General features: G+C 49.0%; 1 protein-coding gene across 9 annotated transcripts in view; it reads right to left on the bottom strand.

Annotated features, from left to right (window-relative positions):
* EVA1C (eva-1 homolog C) overlaps positions 1 to 19896 on the bottom strand; it is a 79736-nt gene that overhangs the window by 30342 nt on the left and 29498 nt on the right. For 8 of the 9 annotated variants that reach the window (XM_035709458.2, XM_049104539.1, XM_035709456.2 and 5 more), the window contains exons 2-3: positions 11392 to 11588; positions 8133 to 8256 (exon numbers count right to left, since the gene is read on the bottom strand). The exons of the other annotated variant lie outside the window; for it this stretch is intronic. In XM_035709458.2, coding sequence (XP_035565351.2) covers positions 8133 to 8256; positions 11392 to 11463 — 196 coding nt within the window. In that variant the 5' untranslated portion in view covers positions 11464 to 11588. The remainder of the gene's footprint in view (positions 1 to 8132; positions 8257 to 11391; positions 11589 to 19896) is intronic. 9 annotated transcript variants of the gene reach the window in all.

Genomic DNA, 19896 nt, shown 5'->3' with positions numbered 1-19896 from the left:
TCCTAATGTTCTAACACCCCCATTTATATATTTAAAAAGAAAACATAAAAGCAAATTATTTCCTTGGCTAGGAAAAGGGAAAAAAGCAGAGTATGTGTCTTGTGAGGAGGCCCTCTTTAGAAAAGTATGAAGAGCCTGCCCCTAGTCTGGTGATCCAAGAGCAACCGATGCTCAGGCTGCCACCACGTGCTACCTTACAACAACCCACACCAGGTCACAGATTGTTTCCAAAGAATTTAGGAAAAGATTTGTGTTTGTTTAATCTGCATACCACCGTAACATTTCCCTTTGCAGCGTCACACAGCGTTGATGTTGTAAATGCGCTGCTCAGAACAATATAGTTGATTGGGTTGATTTTTTTTTTTAAGAATGTACTGGAAAAACATTAAATTAATAAAGATGTTTCAGAATGATTTGATTCCAAAAGTAATAATAGTTAACACTCCAGACACAAAGGATCACATATTGTATGATCCTATTTTGTTGAGAGCTCCAGAAAAGGCAAAGTTATACAGACAGAACGTAGGTTAGTGGTTCCGTTGGGGTTGAGGTTTGGGAACCAAGGAAAATGATAAGAAATGGACACAGGACACTTTTGAGATGATGGAAATGTTCTATAGCTGGACAGTGGTGGTGATGGCACAACTCAGCGATTTACTGAAAATCAATGAATGGCACACTTGCAATGGGTGACATTTATGCTATGCAAATTATACCTCAATAAAGATATTTCAAAAATAATAAAAGTTAATATTTTTTGAGCTTGTCTTCTGGATTAAGCCCCTTTCTAAGATCTTTAAATGTATCAATGAATTTTATCACCTCTTCAGATCCTTGGCATGTTGTGTTTTGGATTTTTAGACACTGTGGGAGTGATTCATATATTCTGGATGCCAACTTTCATCTATTATGTGTTACAGATACCTTTCCCTAGCCTGCCACTTACCTTAAACTTTGCAAAAGCAACGCAAAGCAAAACACAAAGGAGACTATGGTCATTTATTTGTATGTATAGTTCCCTTCTACCCACCTCCCCAATATTTTAGAAAGGAAAAAAATCACTATATCACCCCCGTACTAGATTTTTCTACTTTGAAATAGGTCAAGTTGAAGAATAAATATAAAAATGCTTTATAAAATGTCCAACTCTGTATTGATGTAAGAAGAGGTGGTTGTGATGATGATGGTGAGAACAAGGTTCAAGCCATGTTGCAGCTACAGAGCAAATGGGAAGATTTTTCAGCCGAATAAGCCAACAGGAGCTAAATTACAGGAGCTACTCAGGCTATCATGGAAAGCCAGGGATAGGGAGGAAGAATGTGTCAAGAAGAAGGAAAACTAACCCCTCATAACCATTCCCCCATGACTACCCCTCCCATGACCACCCTTCCTATGACCATCCCCCATGAATCACCCCTCATGACCATCCCTCATGGCCATCTCCTATGACCACTGCCCTGATCATCCCCATGACCACTGCCTATGACCACCCCCCATGACCATCCTCCATGACCATCCCTATGACTACCCTCATAACCACCCCCATGACCATCTCCCAAGATCACCTCCCATGACCATCCCCATGACCAACTCCCATGACCATTTCCCGTGACCACCTCCCATGGCCACTCCCCCCATGACCATCTCCCATGACCACTCCCCATAACCACCCCTATAACCACTCCCATGACTGTCTCTCATGATCACCTTCCATGACCATTCTGCATGACCACCTCCCGTGGTCACCTCTCCCTTGACCGTCTCCCATGGCCACTCCCTCCATGATCACCTCCCATGACCATTCCGCATGACCACTTCCCATGGTCACCCCTCCCATGACCATCTCCTATGACCATCCCCCATGACCACTACCACCATGATCACCCCCCCCAAAGACCATTCCCAGATCCCTCATACATCTCAAGCTAAAGCTTTTCAAACTGATTTGAGGCCTATTCTATTCTATTCTTTTCATGAAATCAAGTTAGTAAATTGTGACCCACAACTCAAAAAAACAGAGTTTAGAAAACATCAAAGTGCATCATGCAAAAAAAGGATGAACACTATTTTATAATTAAAAAAAAAAAAAAAAACCTTTTCAGTTGTGGGTGTGTTATGTACCCCGGGGCCAAAATGTAAAATCCTTACTCTGCATTGTAATCAAGCCAATTTGAAAGCCCCCCACTGACAGGAAGGTGTGAGTGGTAAACACTAGTGCAACCCTCGGTCATCCGGTCATCCGGTTGGGTGGTCGTGGGACTTCGTGTCCTGGAATCCTTGATGCTTAAGCCTCAAACTTAAAACACGAAAGAAAATAATTTCCAAATATAAATTCCACCTTTCTGCCACTTGTAAATTCCTGTGCTTTTCTCCACCGAACAGAGAAGCAGCAGTGAGGAAACCTTCAGGATCTCAAGATACCATCAGCTCTGGCGCTGATCAGCCTGGCTCTGTTCCTTAATGCGTGATGATGAGAACACTCGAGATTAATGAAAGATGTGAACCAGATTACAGATGCTCACAGAATCCCTGCTCGACCGAGTCTTCGAAGACACAAGGAACAAACAGAGGAGGGAAAACTTAAGTGGTGACTAAGCAATGTTCAGAATGCCCTTTGCCCGGTCACTGGAATCTTAATACAACAGTTTAAACCTAAAGCCAAGAAAAACTTTGTTTTCTTTTTCTAAACATAAAGAACACCAAGTCTGACCCTGACATCGGAGGGTTTGATTTTGGTGAGTCACGTCTGCGCTGGTATGAGGTTTTCAGTGCTTTTTTTTCTGAGTAAACGCTAAATCCCACCAACACCAAAATACTGCCTTACTTCAAAGGTCCAGAATGAACGATGGCCTTTGATGCAGGACAGAGGGCATGGGTAGACACACCAAAAGAGCCCGAGGACCCTTCCAACTGGGAGAATGCTGAAAAATGTTAAGAATGCCTTCCAGTTGCAGAGCTCGCCAAAAAGGATGAAAACCAAGTCTTATCTCAGCAAACTGGAAGCTTTCCTTTTTAATAGGATCTTTCTTTCCTTTCTTTTCTTTCTTTCTTTTCTTTTCTTTCTCTTTCTTTCTTTCTTTCTTTCTTTTCTTTCTTTCTTTCATCAGAACTTTTTGTTTATTTTTTATTTTTTTTAAAGAGTTTATTTATTTATTCATGAGGAACACACAGGGAGAGGTAGAGACACAGGCAGAGGGAGAAGCAGGCTCCCTGCAGAGAGCCCGATGTGGGACTCCATCCCAGGACCCCGAGATCATGCCCTGGGCCAAAGGCAGACACCCAAGCTCTGAGCCATGCAGACGTCCCTCATCAGAATTTTTTAAAATTAAGAGAGACTTTTTAAGGCTTGTCATGAAGTGCATTTATTAGCCACCACCTCTCTGGTGTATTAAGGCCCATTCGTTAAAGGAGGCCTCGATGCCTGCCCAACTCACCCAGAGTAACACAACACCCGTGTGTCAGGCCTCCTGTGATCCTGTCCCCAGATTATGGGGCAAATCATCTCCTGGAATGGAAGGGCCTGTGAGTGTCACATTACTAAGTGCCTGGGAGTTACCGCTGTGTGATGTTGGGTCCCTCGGTTCCTTGGGAATGTGCTAATTCACTGTCGCCTAACAGTGACACTTCCTGGTCCTAAAAGCAACAGGACAACTAACAAATTGCTACTTTTCATAGAGAGAGAGACTTTGTTTTAGCGCTGGGCAAGAGTGCTCTGTGGTCTCAGATTAAGAAAGGTGGAGGCAGCCTTCCAGAAGGGTCGCCAACAGCCCTGTGGGTTTGGATGGGAAGAGTGACAGGAGCCCGGGGAAGGGGGACAGCCAGGAATCTTCTCCAAAGACAACAGTAACAAGGTCCCCCTCCTACTTCTGCCAAGTAGAGGGCCATGTGGGGCTTCCTTAATAACGCACACACCTGCATGTCAGCGGGGGTCCTTCGACGCGGGGTGGGGAGGGTGACCAGCCCCAAGAGGCCCTGTGATTACTGATGTTATTTACAACAGCCATGCATGCCATATTGTCAACATACAGAGAGAGATTTAGTCACTTTTAATATGTTTTTAAAATTTGCTACAGGGACACCTGGGTGGCTCAATGATTGAACATCTGCCCTCAGTTGGGGTTGTGATCCTGGGGTCTTGGGATCGAATCCTGGATCAGGCTTCCTGCAAGGAGCCTGCTTCTCCCTCTGCCTTGTCTCTGCCTCTCTCTGTGTGCCTCTCGTGAATAAATAAATAAAATCTTTAAAACATAAAATAAAATAAAATAAAATAAAATAAAATAAAATAAAATTCGTGTCCTGCTATTGCCTGCACCTGGGGCCAACCTCATCCTAACCCCCCTCCCCTAAATCTGATGTCTCAGGGCCCTTCAGTCAGTCACACCTTCAGAAAGGATGATGTTAATCTGCCTTCCAGAATGATGGCCACGATCACCGAGGGCCACTGCATGCCAAGTCCTGTGCTAAGCATCTCACAAACAGCACTGGAGTTTTAGTTAGTCTACGCTGTGCTGTACTCTATACTCTTTACCACAGCCCCATGCAGACAGTACATCATCCTCACTTTACAGTTGAGTCAAGGACCCAACGCTGGAAGTTTCCTGACGCTCCCCGAGATCACGCTGCCACTGCATGGCACACAGGGGTATGAACCCAGAACTGCCTAAATCCCAAGCATCTCTGGAACCAAGATCCCCTTAAAGGATGCGATTTAAGGAGGTGAAGCATGATGCCCATTCCAGAAAAGAAGGTTCTTTCTAGTGAGGTTTGCTGGTAAAACAGCTCTCCCAGCAGCCGACAAGCCAGCCCTGACTGGTGGTGTTTGCCCAGCTCCCTGGTGTAAATACTCCCACGGTGGCAGGTTTCACCGCACACTGGCAGAGCTGGGGAGAGATGCTTTCGTGATGAGGGTTGGGTCCCCGCACCTCTGGGTGCACCAAGGGCGTCTTTGACAATCGGTGTCACGCTCAGGTTGGCACAGGAGACAGAGAAGAGCCTCTGGGGCAAGAGGGCTACAGAGAAAGAGGAGGGAGGGTGTGGGAATCACCTCCCTTCTTCCTTCACCTCACAGCGACAGGGGCCACCTCCCAGCCTGCAGGGCCTCAGGTCACCAATGTTCATGTCACCCTGGGTGCTCTGGTTTCCCATAGGCTCAAGGTGAGATCCTAAAGCCCAACTCAATGTTATTAGGGGGTGGGGCCTTTGGGAGGTGCTTAAGTCCGGAGGGTGGAGCCCCCATGCATGGGATTAGTGTCCTTAATGCAAGAGACCCCGGAGAGATTCCTCGTCCCTTCTGACAAAGTGGTTATAGCAAAAAGATAGTCTTCTGGGAGGAAGGGGGGCCTCGGCAGACACCAAAGCTGCCAGTACCTACATCTCAAGCTTCCCAGCCTCCAGAACTACAAGAAATAAACCTCTGTTGATCATTAGCCTCCCAGTTTATGGCATTTTGTTATAATAGCTCCAGCAGACCAAGACACGAGGGCTCTGCCTCTAATCTGTTCCACACAAGGCAGCCAGACGGGACTTTAAAACCCCAGCTGTGCACCCTCCCTGCGTAAATGCCACCTTACAGAAAGAGTCCACCTCCTTCCTTGGCCATCAGGGCCTGGGGATCCTGCCCCAGCTCCCTGGCCCGTGCTCCTGCTTGCCTGCCCACCCACCCCTCGGAGCCCCCTGCTTCCTCCAGCCACAGGCCTCCTTCTGTGCCCAACCCTATGTTGCAGTCCCCTGCTCCATCATCACCTGCCAGGAAAGCCTTCCCTGCACCCCTGCCGGGGTCCATTCCCCCTTAGCTACTTGCATGGCACCAAGAGACCAGGGCTCCTCCTGAGATGTTTTTTGGACACATCTGGTCTTTCTAGAGAAAAGTGATATTTGCTAGAACCTAAAGGACAAGAAGGAAAGAGCTACATGAAGGGGTCAGTAAAGGCTCGCTGGCTGAAGGAACGTTGGGAGCCGTCCCAGATGGAATCACCATCCAAAAACCTTCTGCAAAACGTGAGTTCTCTTCATGCCCAACAGCAGGCCTGGCGCCTGTGCACAGTGGGTGCTTAATAAGTGTTTTGCTGAAATGAAATTAGCAAACCATCAGACCTAATCGCTCGGTGCAGGACTAAAGCTGTAGCTTGGCACTGGCTTATACTCGGGGTCCCAACTTCACAAGGGCCTTTTTACGTCTTTTAGAGGCTGGTCCTTCACGACTTTTTAGTATGAAAAGTTGCCAACACAGAGAAAATGTGACAAGAGTATCACAATAGATGGGAGTATTCCTGCCACCCGGATTCTCCAATCCTTACCATTCTGAACAAGGGCCAATTTGAAAAAGGACTGTCTTTTCCACCGTGGAAGGAGGGTGCCCATTTTAAAAAATTTTTTATTTATTCATGAGAGACAGAGAGAGATGCTGAGACACAGGCAGAGGGAGAAGCAGGCTCCCTACAGGGAGCCTGATGCAGGACTCGATCCTAGGGCTCCGGGATCACGACCTGAGCCAAAGGCAGATGCTCAACCACTGAGTCGCTCAGGTGCCCCAGGATGGCCCCTTTGGAGATTAAGCCTTGAGAAGGATGGGAGATCCAGAACACAGAGATGTAGAAGGGATTTTCCTGAGTGAGGCACGAGTTGACAAGAATTCCCGGGGAGGGCTTGGCTGGGTGTGCAAAGTCCGGGCCTGCTGGTGGGTGTTTGCGATCATGTGCACGTGTGAGTTATGTATGTGACAGTGTAAATGCGTGCAATAGCACGTGCAGGTGACAGCCTGTATGTGTGAGCGACCGTGCGTACATTGATGAGCCTGATAGTGTGTGTGCATGTGAGTGTGAATGTGTGTTTGAACACACTGTATGGGGGAAAAGCCATAGGGGAAGTTCTGAGGTATCCAGGCCCCAGTAGGGAAAGGGCTGAAGACAGAAGGCTGGATATTTGCTGAAAGGTTCCAATGCTTTCTCTGCAAGTGTGCACTTGAGACCACTACACGCGTGTGACCCAAAGCCTCACCCACCCCCTTGCACCCAGGCTGCCAGCGTCTTGTGGGGGATGCTGAGTTCCAGAGGCAGAAACCAACAGAGAACAAAATGCAAAATGCAAAAGTGATGTGTTGGGATGGCGATGCAGAATTTTTTTTTTAAATGATTATTCCTTCATATGATCCTTTGGTTCAATATTGTTGCCACAACATTGCTCTCTTCCCAATAAGTTTTCAAGGATTGCTGGGAGCCTTGAATGCTGCAGTTACCCATGGCTGACCCTCCCCGCTTGTAAGTGTGACCTGCTCGCCGAAAAGCAGCTCCTTTGGGCCTGCAACGGGTTACCCACACACCGATGTGTGTTACAGGTGGCACAAGGCCACGGAGAAGAGCGTAAGAACCAGAATAGAGAGGTTGCTCCAGGCAGAAACCCTTCAGCTCTCTTTTTCCTCAGGAAGAGACAGCGTGTCCAGAGCCCCTGCTGGAGGTGAAAGTGGAAGAGGCGAGTTCATAAAGATCTGGAAGCAGGGGCTCCAGTGGCAATTGTGCGACTGGCCCTCTGGTGAGAACAAGCAGTCCTGTAGCGGAGGGTGGGTGTCCTCGAAAAGGAGGACTGGCTCCTCCTTTGGGGGAAAAGCAACTGCAAGCCTCTTGCCACCCCTGACACCTTGAGCATGGATACAACTGGGTTTTACATGGTAGGAAGGATTGGTTTTTTAAAATACTGTGATTTTTAAAAATATTTTATTTATTTATTTGAGAGAGAGAGTGTGAGAGCGCACAAGTGGGGTGGGGGAGAGGCAGAGGGAGAGGGACAAGCAGACTCCCCATGAGCAGGGACCCTGACGACAGGGGGCTCGATCCCAGGACCCTGAGATCATGACCTGGACCAAAGGCAGACGCTTCTTAACCGACTGAGCCACCCAGGAACCCCTACAAAGGATTTTTTAGATTCAGGGATTTGCAAGGATTCACGGATATATGGGTGTATACACATGCAAGTACACACAAACCCACATAAGCTATTTTTTAAAAACGGGTAAGACATCGCTATTAACACGTTTCTAAGTTGGGCAAACAGCAACTAGCAGAGAATTCCCATGAGGGGTGTGACTGAAACAGGGAACCCACACCCCAAAGACGCTGTCCCCCTCGGAAGTTACTTACTAGGCTGGCATTTAAAGGAGACCAGGAGGTATTTACTGCTTCCTGGACAAAGGTCAGGTCCAAAAACACGGCTATTGACCAGGAGGTGGCAGGCCCGCTGGTTCTGGCATTCGTCCAGCACTTTCTAAAATGAGGGAGTAGAGAAAGGATAGGCTTGAGAACCACAGGCGCAGTGTCTGGGGGATCCCACACCCGGGCCGCTCTGAGAAGGCAGGACACCTGTCTGCCAGCCCCGGGCTCCATACCAAGAACCTTCGAGCTGCTGTGAGCTGTGTCTAAGACGAAAGCACGTATAATACCTGCGTGGTCAGGTCGGCTCCTGTCTCCTGATCTTTCCCAGAACAAGAAATCTGACCCAATGGTGCCAGACCCCCCTTCAGAAGACAGGCCTCTGATCTGCCTCAGCTGGAAGCGCTGCCGATGGTTCTGGCAAAAGTACCACCGCATCATGAGGGCTCCAGGACACATGAGCAAGATTCGAGAAGCTCAGGGTATGGGCTAGCTGGGATTTGGAGGTCCCTCCCGGGAGGGCAGAGAGAACTCTCTGGGGGGTCAGGACTCACAGCCGGAGCTTTCCATCCTCAGAAACAGCCTGCCACAGACCACAGAGAACTCAGCATTTGGGGGAGACCTTGGAGACCCAACCCAAGGCCAACGGATAAAAATCAAAAACCCAATTCCCGCTCTTGCCAACCTCGAGGGCACAGGACCCACTTGTTCCCTTCTTTGTGAAATACTCAGGCTGTACTGTTGAGCATTTGGCTTAAAAGTTTTCCTTCAAATATCTCTTTCTCTCAACTTTTTCCAGGCAGTTCACTCTGTTGTGAAGGGATCTGCTCTGGGGAAGCTCACGGAGCCCCCTACCTACACGGGGTCCTGGGGGGGCCTTAGCGCCTCACTGCTGCTCTTCTACTTCCAAAATGGAACAAGCCCTGCCCATGCCAACCACAGAAGCCTTACACTCAGTTTCTGTGAACAGGACACCACGTCCAGTGAAAATTTCCCAAGAATTTAACTTATTCTTGTTAGACTGAATTTAGCGCAGATTCAAGAGCCCGAGTCACCCTGCTTTCACAGTAGTTGCTGGAGCATCTCCATGAAGGCTGCTGGCCCTACCAGGTTATCCCCTCAAGGGCCCAATGGACGTGCATGAAGTCAGGAAAGAAGCCCAGGGAAACCCTGAGGACCCCCCAAAGACAGTACACGTCCTCATGGCCGAGGGTCTTCCTGAAATGACTCAGCCTCTTGAGTGGCTCCACGTATTACAACCCCAGAGCGGGACTCAAGGCAGAGCTGGCTCCAAACTGTGTAATAACAGCTGAAAAATGCACAGGGGGGACTTCCTGTTGACGCTTAACCTCGGGCCAGATGAGCCAAGGTGCCCCTATTCTCTCCCTCATCGGGCAACTTGACTCTGAGGAGGAGGGAGCACCTTGCCACGGTTCCCAAATGCCATTCAAAAGAGACACAAAATATAAAGGATCTCTTGATCTCTGGATGAAAAAGCAGTGCGCGGGGATGTTTCTGGCAAACAAACCTTCTGAACAACATCGGAGTTGTGTTCACAAATGCTAACTTGTCAGCTTGGCTATGGAAACATCCTCTTCCCTGGGGCCTGCCTGGCAGAGCCAGGCACCCATGTTGCAGGGTGAGGGTGGTGCCCACGCTTTGGAGCTCCAGGGTGCCAGGAGTTCATAGTTTCGCAAGGCAGGCGCTCCCTCCTGTCCTATTGGCACCCAGGAGAGCAGGGGACGGCCCGGGCACCAGGGATGGGTGGCCAAGGATGATGGGGTAAGGACCAGGGGCAGGCCAACAGGGATACGGCTGCTGGGGGGCATCTGAAGGGGAAGGGATGGAGGGCGGGGCACACAAGCAAAATAACTGCTCTTCTCCAGAAGCAACTTGTGGCCTCTCCTCAGGATGTGGAACCCACGTCCAGGGAATTCACTGGAACACGTTCTTTTGGCTACTCAGCTGCCATCTTTACCAATCACACGACCACCCAGATACTACAATGCTTGGGATGGAAGCAATAGATGGTGTGAGAAATAGAAAAATCCTTATACTATCACATTGTTTTTGTATCTCCTCTCTGGGCCTTAGGGAGAGCCACACAGCAGTCATGCCAATTCTATGATTCTGTTGTCTTCCTAGGAAATCTATCTTTACCCACATTTCCTGTGGCCGAAAATAATCAAAGAGCCAAGAATAGTCCAAAATCACTATTGAAATACTAGCTCTGGGGATCCCTGGGTGGTTCAGCGGTTAGGCGTCACCTTCAGCCCAGGGTGTGATCCTGGAGACCCGGGATGGAATCCCACATCGGGCTCCCTGCATGGAGCCTGCTTCTCCCTCTGCCTGTGTCTCTCTCTCTCTCTCTCTCTCTCTCTCTTTCTCTGTGTGTGTGTGTGTGTATGTGTGTGTATGTGTCTCATGAATAAATAAATAAAATCTTAAAAAAAAGAAATACTAGCTCTGACCTCCTACACTAATTTTTGCCTAATACCAACTAAAAAAAAGAAAGAAAGAAAGAAAGAAAGAAAGAAAGAAAGAAAGAAAGAAAGAAAGAAAGAAAGCCTTAGCTGATCCCCTCTCCACTAATTCCTGATAGTATCCCAATAGAAGGACAAATCAGCCAAAGGCTGCCCGAAGTCACTCGAAACTAGAATAACCTCATTATCTATGACCGGAGAAGAAAACCTTCTTTTTTTTCAAGACCACAATTGATGTCTCCCTTTCCAGTGCGTTCTCTGGGAAGTTGATCATGACCTCGGCTGTCTGCCTCCCTGTGGTTTCCACTAAAGAATCCACACCCTTCCCTCCCTACTGGGCTACTGAGGGGAGGGGTGGCCCTGGAGGTGGAAGCCCGACGAGTCTGCACTGCACTGAGGAGTGATGCCTCGGATAAACTCACATTGCAAGTGTGTTGAGGGAGCTCTCCAGGAAGGAGGAATTCCATCTAGACTTGTTTGGTGAAGGATCCTTTTGAAAAGCAAATGGTAGCTCACCCGTGAAATTGGTGATTTGTAGGGATTGGGGTTTTGATGGATGAGGTTTGCTTGGAGTGAACTATATAATCGTCAGCATATACACAGAGAGACAGAGAGAGGAAAGGGAGAGAGGGAGGGAGGAGAGGGAGGAGAGGGAGGAGAGGGAGAGAGGGAGAGAGGGAGAGAGGGAGAGAGGGAAAGGGGGAGGGAGAGAGAGAGAATGAGAGAGAACCATTTTATCATCTTAAAGCGTCTACGAAAGGCAGTACCTGCAATGTGGTGGGAGCCACACAGGCTAAGCTGTCTTCCCTCTGGGAGGCAGGCTGCTGGGTGTTACACATTTGGTAATCTTGCCCATAAAATGCCGATTGGACACTTATCGTGGAATGCCGAGGACACTGCAGATTCAAATGGTCCCCGTCACAGGCATAGGCGGTGTGGTTTTGCAGGAGTTTGGTTAGATAACCTGGAAAATATTCAGCTGGGTTACAAGAGGCCCAGGAACTCACCACTCCCCAGAGGTCCTGGGCTCCCCCTCGCAGGGAGGGGCTGGCCAGTGTGAAGATGGGAGGCAGGGCTTCCCTAGCAGCGCCCATGAAGGAGACCCCAAACCGGGCTCGAGGTGAGGCTGAAGGAGCAGGTGCCAGTTTTCCTGCCTGAGTGGTAGGCCTCGGTCTGGCATGGCCCACTGGATGGCTCGGAGGGCTCTTGCCCTTTGGGATTGGCCAGGAGCCAAGAAATCCTGAAGCATCTCCATAAAGCTGGAAAAAATTTCCAGTGGGTGTCCCTTGGGCATGTAGATGCCTGTCCCTGAGGAGATTTGGGTTGGCGGATCTCCCACTAGCTAGAGCCTTCCTGGAGTGAGAGGATGCCATTTTATGTTGGGGTGACACCCCTCCCCGGTCCTGGAGAGGAAACCAGTGCGAGGCCTCCTTCTCTGGGGTAAGGCCTGCTCCGAAGGGAGGGGTGGGGGTGGCTGGGGGGACTGTCACAGGTTGAACAGTGTCCCACCATAAATTCATGTTCACCAGCAACCGCAGATGCCCCCTTACTTGAAAATAGGGTTCTTGCAGTTGTAAGTAGTTAAAATGAGGTCATCCTGGAGTAGGCTGGTACTTGACAGGTGTGATGCTGTCCTTAGATGAAGGGAAGGGACACAGGGAACACTGTCACTAAAGGCTGGACTGATAACATCTAAAAGCCAAGGAAACCAGAGGACTGCCTGCAGCCACCACAAGCTGCAAGGGGCAAGGAAAGATTCTTCGGTAGAACCTTCCAGAGGCAGCCTGGCCCTGCCACACCTTGACCTCAGGCTTCTGGCCTCCAGAGTCCCGAGGGAATGAACTTCTGCTGTGTTCAGTCACCCCCACCCCAGCAGTCATTGGTTTACTGCAGCCCCAGCAAACTAACACAGGCTCCCGGTCCCAGCGGCCCTGGCTACTTCTCAAGCAGGCCGGACGAGCCACAGGGCCTTGGGCTCTGAGGAGCCGTGCGCGTGGCCTGGCAGGGGTGGGCGGCCCGGACCGCTTCTCAGAAAGGAGGAAGGAAGGTTTGTCTGAAATGCAGATTCTTTTCCTCCTTCTCACACCTCATGAGGTCAGTTGCAAGGCAGCTGGGAGGGAAGCCAGGGACTTTCTGGTGAGGTGTGTGGGAGACGGGTTTGGCAGGCCTTGGCCACTGAGGGGGCGGAGGGGGCCGTGGAGGAGGGCAGTTGCAGAACTCCCCTATTCCCACACAGACCGCCCTGGGCTCAAGTTATCCACGTTGAAATTTCCAAATCCTCTCAGACCAGGATTCTCTGCAAAGGGCACCCACTGCAGGTCCCTGGCCTTCCCTGAAAGACACAGTGAAAGGGACCGTGCCATCTGCCATAGGTTGGTCATGCTTGCCAACCTGAAGGTGAAGAGTCGGGGTGCCCACCTTCACATGTAACCCAGACCTGAGGTCTCTCACTGCAACTCCTTTCTTCCATTCCACCCTTGGAAGCAGGCTAAGAGGTCAGCTACCCCGACGTGGCTTCACTTCGGGAAGTGGACTCTTGCTTGAGCAGCAGACCTGACATCAGGCAGTGGGGCTGTGAGTCAGGGTCCTGCTGGTTGGAACAATGTCCTCATTCCCACTGGGCTCCCTGCCAGGCACCGAGAGGGAGGCCGGGCAGAGACTGCCCCCCTCGGTGGTCCAAGAGCCACAGGTCAACATCTTTATTGGGCAGACCCCAATGAAGCCATGAGTTGTGAAAGCTCCAACGTCCTTTGTGGGATCTCAGCTCCCCGTTATGAGCCACACCCCAAATTCAGGGTCACCCTGATGCTGCCCTCGGCTGGCACCCACCCCGAAGCTCCCCAGGCTGGTACCCCCACCTTGTAGCTCTTCAAACTCATCACTAAAACTTTCTTGCCAGGACGCCTGGGTGGCTCAGCAGTTAAGCACCTGCCTTCGGCCCAGGGCCTGATCCTGGAATCCCAGGATTGAGTCCCATGTCGGGCTCCCTGCAGGGAGCCTGCTTCTCTCTCTGCCTGTGTCTCTGCCTCTCTCTGTGTGTCTTTCGTGAATAAATACACTTAAAAATCTTTAAAAAAAAAAAAAAAAAGGCAAACAAAACCTTTCTTGCCCATCAGCACATCATTCCCCAGGACCACGCTGGATGACCAGCTGACTAAAATGTTAAATTAATCCTGGTACTAATGGCTTGTCCAGCAGTCCATGTGTCCTCTAGTTAGATGAGGGAAGCGAGAAGGTTGTGGGAGTGTTGGAGGCACAAGACAGAAGGGGCCTGGGTCCCAGATTCCTGGAGAAGCTTCAAGGAGCCTTCTCCACAAACTGTTACATGAGTGGGGAAGGAAACTTCTGCTGCTTGGGCCATGACCTTTCTTCTCTCTGTCATGTAGTCCATCTATCCCCTATAAACAGAACTTGAAGTCCGTAGGACCATTTACATCAAAACATGACATGAGTGCATTGCAGTGGCCTGAGCCACGCTGCATGCCATACTGAGAGCCATGTTCTCGAGGCAGAAGCTCAATGCAGAGAATGGCTTCTAGAGGCCTTCTGGGCCCTTCTATACTTTGAGGGGAAAAGGGAGCCCCTCCCAGTGTGTCAGTTCTAACCCTACGAGGTACGGAGAAGATACTCCAGCAGTAAAATCTGCTCTGGAGTCAATCCAATTCCTTCTTCAAAAACTTATGCCTATGTGCAGGCAATGGAAGATTATTCAGCACTAAAATGAAATGAGCTATAAAGCTGCAGAAAGACATAGAGGAGGGACACCTGGGTGGCTCAGTGGTTAAGCATCTGCCTTCGGCCCAGGGTGTGATTCTGGAGTCCCAGGATCGAGTCCCACATGGGGCTCCCTCCATGGGGCCTGCTTCTCCCTCTGCCTATGTCTCTGCCTCTCTCTCTCTCTCCATGTCTCTCATGAATAAAGTATTTTTAAAAAAGGACAGAGGAGATGTAAATGCATATTATTAAGTAAAAGAAGCCAATCCGAAAAGGCAGCAGACTATATGATCCCAACAACATGATAACCTGGAAAAGGCAAAACTATGGTGATGGTAAAAAAAAGACCAGTAGTTGTCAGAGGTTTGGGGGAATGGAGGAATGAGCAGGGTGGGGCATGGAGGATCTCAGGGCAATAAAACTTCTCTGCGTGACACTCTAGTGATGGACAAAGTCACAACACATTGTCAAAACCTACAGAACACAAAACACCAGAGCGAATCCAGAGTAAACTATGGACTTTGGTCCATATCGTGATGTGTCAATGTAGGTTCATCAGTGTAACACATTTACCACTCCGACAGGGAATGTTGATGAGGCGGGAGGCTGGGCTTGCATAGGGACTAGGGATATTTGGGAACACTCTGTATCTTCCCCTCAATTTTGTCGTGTACCTAAACCTTTTGTACAAACCAAAGTATGTTTAAAAGAAAAAAGATTAAAACCACCTGGGCTTCCCCAGAACAGTGTTACCTTTGGAAGGAGAGGGGTTAGTGACAGAGAGGGGACATGTGGGTGAGCTGGCCAAAGCTCTTTTCTTGAGCTGAAGGATGGATACATGTTTTACTTTGTGAAAGTTCACCCAGCTACACATTCGTGATAGGTGTGCTTTTTTGTGGGTAAATAAAACTGTTTGTTTAAAAAAAACATTTACCTACAGTTATCTGACCAATGCTTTTAAACCAGTGAGGAAAGTCTAGACATCATGGAGCCTATGGAGGATGGACAGGACAAGGGCAGTGGTTGGATACTACGATCTACAGCCAACTGCATCTACACTAGATGCTACTCCAGAGTGACAGCAGGAGATGCTCGTGAGGACAGACACTGGCCTTCACACCTCAGGGTTCTCCACAGGTGCTTCCCACATCTCATTCTGATTGGCCCACGATGTCAGAAGCTGCTACGAGGTCAGGAGGAAGGACAAATCAGAACTACTCATGGTTTTCAGCAACACGGAGGACGTCAAGGACCTTTTCAAGAGGCAATTGAGATGGTGAGTGGGGACACTAGCCAGTTTGGAAAAGGTTGAAAACTAAGTGGAATTGGAGGAAATCCCAGATGGTTCCTGTGGTAGACAGAAGAGTACCCTCCACTCCCAGTGATGTCCCAGGTCCCCATACCCAGAGCCTGGGAACATGTTCCTTTACATCGTAAAAGGGACTTTAGGGATGTGATTAAGTCAGCAATCTGGAGATGGGGGGGGGGCGACCCTGGAGGATCTGAAAGGCTCCATATAATCACCAAGGTCCTCAGAAGAAGGTCAATGTCAATAAAAGATGCGGCGGTGGAACCAGAGATTGGAATGATGCAGCCACAAGCTAAAGAATGTAGGTGGTTTTTAGAGACTGGAACAGGTGAGGAAGCAGATTGTGCCCTGAAGCCTCCAGAAGAATGAAGCATTGCCGACACCTCGATTTTAGACCTCCGATTTCCAGAGCCGTAAGAAAATAAATCTGTGCTGTTTTAAGCCACCAAGCGTGTGATGATTTGTTACAGCAGCCATAGGAAACAACACAGTTTATACAGATGACTCTTGCAACAACTTGGCAAAGATGAGGAGAGACACAGGGCTGAAGTTATAAGAACTCATGTCCAGGGTCAGATTTTTAAATAACTGTGATTAAGTTCAAGCTAGGGGAGACCTATGTATGCGTGTGTGTCTATAAATACATATGCAGATGAGCCTTAAGTTGCATGTAAATTATGTTTCTTACTGTGGGTTGAGGTTGAACACATTCAAAAGTGGACATTAGCAAGAGGATGCTTGCAATGTTGGGAACGTGGGCTCCAAACTAGGAAATGAGCATAGCGAGGCCCAAGAAAATAGAGGTCTGCTGAGATCCAACAAGGTCAGAATGGGTGCAACCACACCGGCAGGCTGGAGAGGCAGGAGGTTGCACCCCACATGATTCTGAGGTGGGGCAGTTGCAGATGATGGAAATGTCCAAGAGGCGGCCATGGAAGAGGGTGTGAGAAGTGGGTGGGAGGGAAGGTTGCTGGAAACGAGGGGGCCCTCTGAACAGGCATCTCCCAGGATAAAGGTAGGAACTGGGATGGAGCAGGAGCCTGCTGCCAAGGTTGAACAAGGGGCAGATGACAGATGACCCACTCCCCATCTAATGCCCCTTCCGATGTGCCATCCGGCTTCCCCACTGAGTGGGCGCGCTCTTTCCATTGCGCTGTGTAGAGTCAATATATCACATTTAGCCCATTCAGGCTGTTATAGCCAAACATGGCAGCTCAGATGGCCTATAAACAACAGAAATTCATTTCTCACAGTTCTGGAGGCTGGAGGCCGAAGATCAAGGTACCAACGTGGTTGGATTTTAGTTAGGTCCCTCTTCCTGGTTCAGAGCTGGCACCATCTTGCTGCGTCCTCACATGGTGAAAGGGGCTACAGAACTCTGTGGCATCTCTTTTATAAAACATTCATGAGGGGTAGGGAATCTCATTCATGAAGAGTCCACCCTATTGACCTAATCACCTCCCAGGGGCCCTACCTCCTAATGCCATCACCTTTGGGGCCTAGGATTTCAACATATGAATTTTGGAGGAACTCTAACATTCAGACTATAGCGCTCAGCTTCTCCACACCTTGGTTTCTTGGCTGATCCAAATGAGATCCCTTTTAAACAGAGACCACCAATGCAGCTTTATGTTAATGGTTCTCTCTAAATCAAATACCCCATCACGCTGGATCAGTCAAAAATACTTTATTTCTTAATACACTCAGCCAGAACTCTGGGGCCAGCTCTATGTGTGTGGGCAAATATTTACTGCCCTGAAAGAAGGTAGAAGAGCAAACTGTTAAGAAATCAGTTCCTCAAAGGATCATCTGGAAAGGCCTGGCTGGGTTGGGCAAATCTTAGAGTAGTTTAGATAAAGGCTTTTATATTTCCTTTTTTTAAAAGGATAACTCGGGATCCCTGGGTGGCGCAGCGGTTTGGCGCCTGCCTTTGGCCCAGGGCGCGATCCTGGAGACCCGGGATCGAATCCCATGTCGGGCTCCCGGTGCATGGAGCCTGCTTCTCCCTCTGCCTGTGTCTCTGCCTCTCTCTCTCCCTCTCTCTCTCTGTGACTATCACAAATAAATTAATTAAAAAAAAAAAAAGAAAAAAGAAAAAAAAATAAAAAAATAAAAGGATAACTCATGGGGAAGGGGCCCCTTAGAGGGGCAGGAGTTCTCCTCTGTGTTCAGAAAGACGAGGGCAAGTCACTCATTCTGACTTGAGTGAGATTCTCACCCCAGTCACTTTTATACGGAAACCCCATTTATCCAGAAAAGATTCCAGGGACCAGAGAATGACCAGAATGCAAATGACTAATTTTTCAAGGAATCATGGGTGTGCTCCAAAGTGTTCTAGGAGAGGAACAAACATTACACAGGGGGAGAAAGGAGGTGTTATAGCAAAATGAGCTTGGGGTGTATGGGTTAAAACAAGGCGAACACAGATCTTTCCCTGCAGGGCTTCCCAGAGCCACAGATACGCCAATGCTGCAGCGACTGCAATTGTCACACAGAATTGACCAGCCCTCCCTTTTTTTCTCTTGCATGAATCATCTGAGGGTTATTGTTAAGCACACCATTCTTTTTTTTTTCTTTTTAAAGATTTATTGATTTATTTTAGGGAGACTGAGAGAGCACACAAGCTGGACGGGCAGAGGAAGAGAGAGAGAGCGAGAATCCAAAGCAGACTCTGCACTGAGCTTGGAGCCTGATGCGGGGCTCCATCTGAAGACCCTGAGATCATGACCCTGAGATCACAACCTGAGCCGAAACCGTCAGACGCTTCAATAACTGCACCACCTGGGTGCCCCCAAGCACATCATTCTTGAGGAAACATCTAGAGTTTCATAAACCACAGTCAGGGCTGACAGCTGTGTTTAACTTGACCGATTTCAGGATCCCATATGGCTTCAGAATCCTCATCACGCAGTATTGGGGGACAGGGAGAAGGAGCATGCAGCAGAGGAGTAAACACCCCAGAGCAGGGTTCCCAGTGGGATGTAAGGTGTGTGACTGTGCCCATCACCTCTCAGCATTGGTGTCCTCATGCTTTACGGTGAAGATCAGACAATATCTCTATCAGCATCTTTATCAGCCATAACCCACAGCACCCGTCAAGGGGATGGCTATTGTACTGTCAACCCCGAAGAACACAAATCTCCCCAGAGCTCTTTGGTCGCTGGCAAATCAAACCACATTCCCGGTCAGTCCTGTCTGCTCTAAGCACTGATGATGCTCTAAGTACAGTTGATGGTCTTACCATCAACTCAGAGACAAGTACACAGCCTGGTGGCCACCCTCGAGGTCCAGAACTGTCACTGCTCAGCCTGAGGGGAAAAGAACACCTTCCCTCTTGCCTGTCTTCCTTCCTCCCTCTGTCCCTTCCTTTCTTCCTCTTCCTCTCTCCTTCTCTTCCTTTCCTTTCCTTTCCTTTCCTTTTTTTTAATAATTAAAGTTTACCGGGTACCTGGCTGGCTCAGTCAGTGGAGCACAAGACTCTTGATCTCAGGGCTGTAAGTTCGGGCCCCACGTTAGGTGCAGAGATTATTTTTTTTTTAATCTTTTAAAAAATAATTAAGGCTTACAACATTGCCAATATTTAGAACAGGCCAAACAAGCTGCGAATTCTTCCTCCTTCCTTTTCTGAAGGCAGAGCCCTCCATGAGAGTCCAGGTTTCCCAAGGGCTGATGCTGCCTGAGTCACTTGAGGCACAGGATATAAGTACATCAGTTGCTGGCCTCACATCCGAGTGCTAAAGTCCTCTAATCACCGGGGGCCAATTTCCAATTTCCCCATCTTCCTTCTGGGAAGAGAGTAGAATTCTGTTGCCCTCTACCCTCCCCTGCTTATATAATGGGACAGCACCCTCCGGTGCATTAATGCTTTTGATAAGAGACTACACCCTTTTATTCACAAATACTCAAAGGTGTTTCTACATGTTTGAAGTTCCTTTCCAGAAGAGCATTTTTTTTCTTTTGTGTTTGGGAGTGTGTTTAGAGAATTGGCAAAAGCAGGAGCAGGGGGCAGCCCATGTGGCTCTAGGGCAATGAGTCAGTGTTTCTAAGAGAGCAGGAAAGGCCCCACAATGGATGAAGGGCTCATGACTGGGCACCACACACCCAAGGGCATTCAGATCTCTGAATGAGGTCAGTTTAGGTCTTTTCTCTAGGGCCAGGTTTGGCCCAAAAAAGTCGAACCTGGAGGTTAATTATGGAGAGAACAAGAGCCATCGGTGTGTGTGTGTTGGATGTTTGATGGGGAATCGCG

This window comes from Canis lupus, chromosome 31 (genome assembly GCF_003254725.2).
Source record: "Canis lupus dingo isolate Sandy chromosome 31, ASM325472v2, whole genome shotgun sequence".
Taxonomy (NCBI): Eukaryota; Metazoa; Chordata; class Mammalia; order Carnivora; family Canidae; genus Canis; species Canis lupus.
The sequence above is the reverse complement of the archived record's forward strand: the minus strand, read 5'-3'. Positions and strand labels throughout refer to the sequence as shown.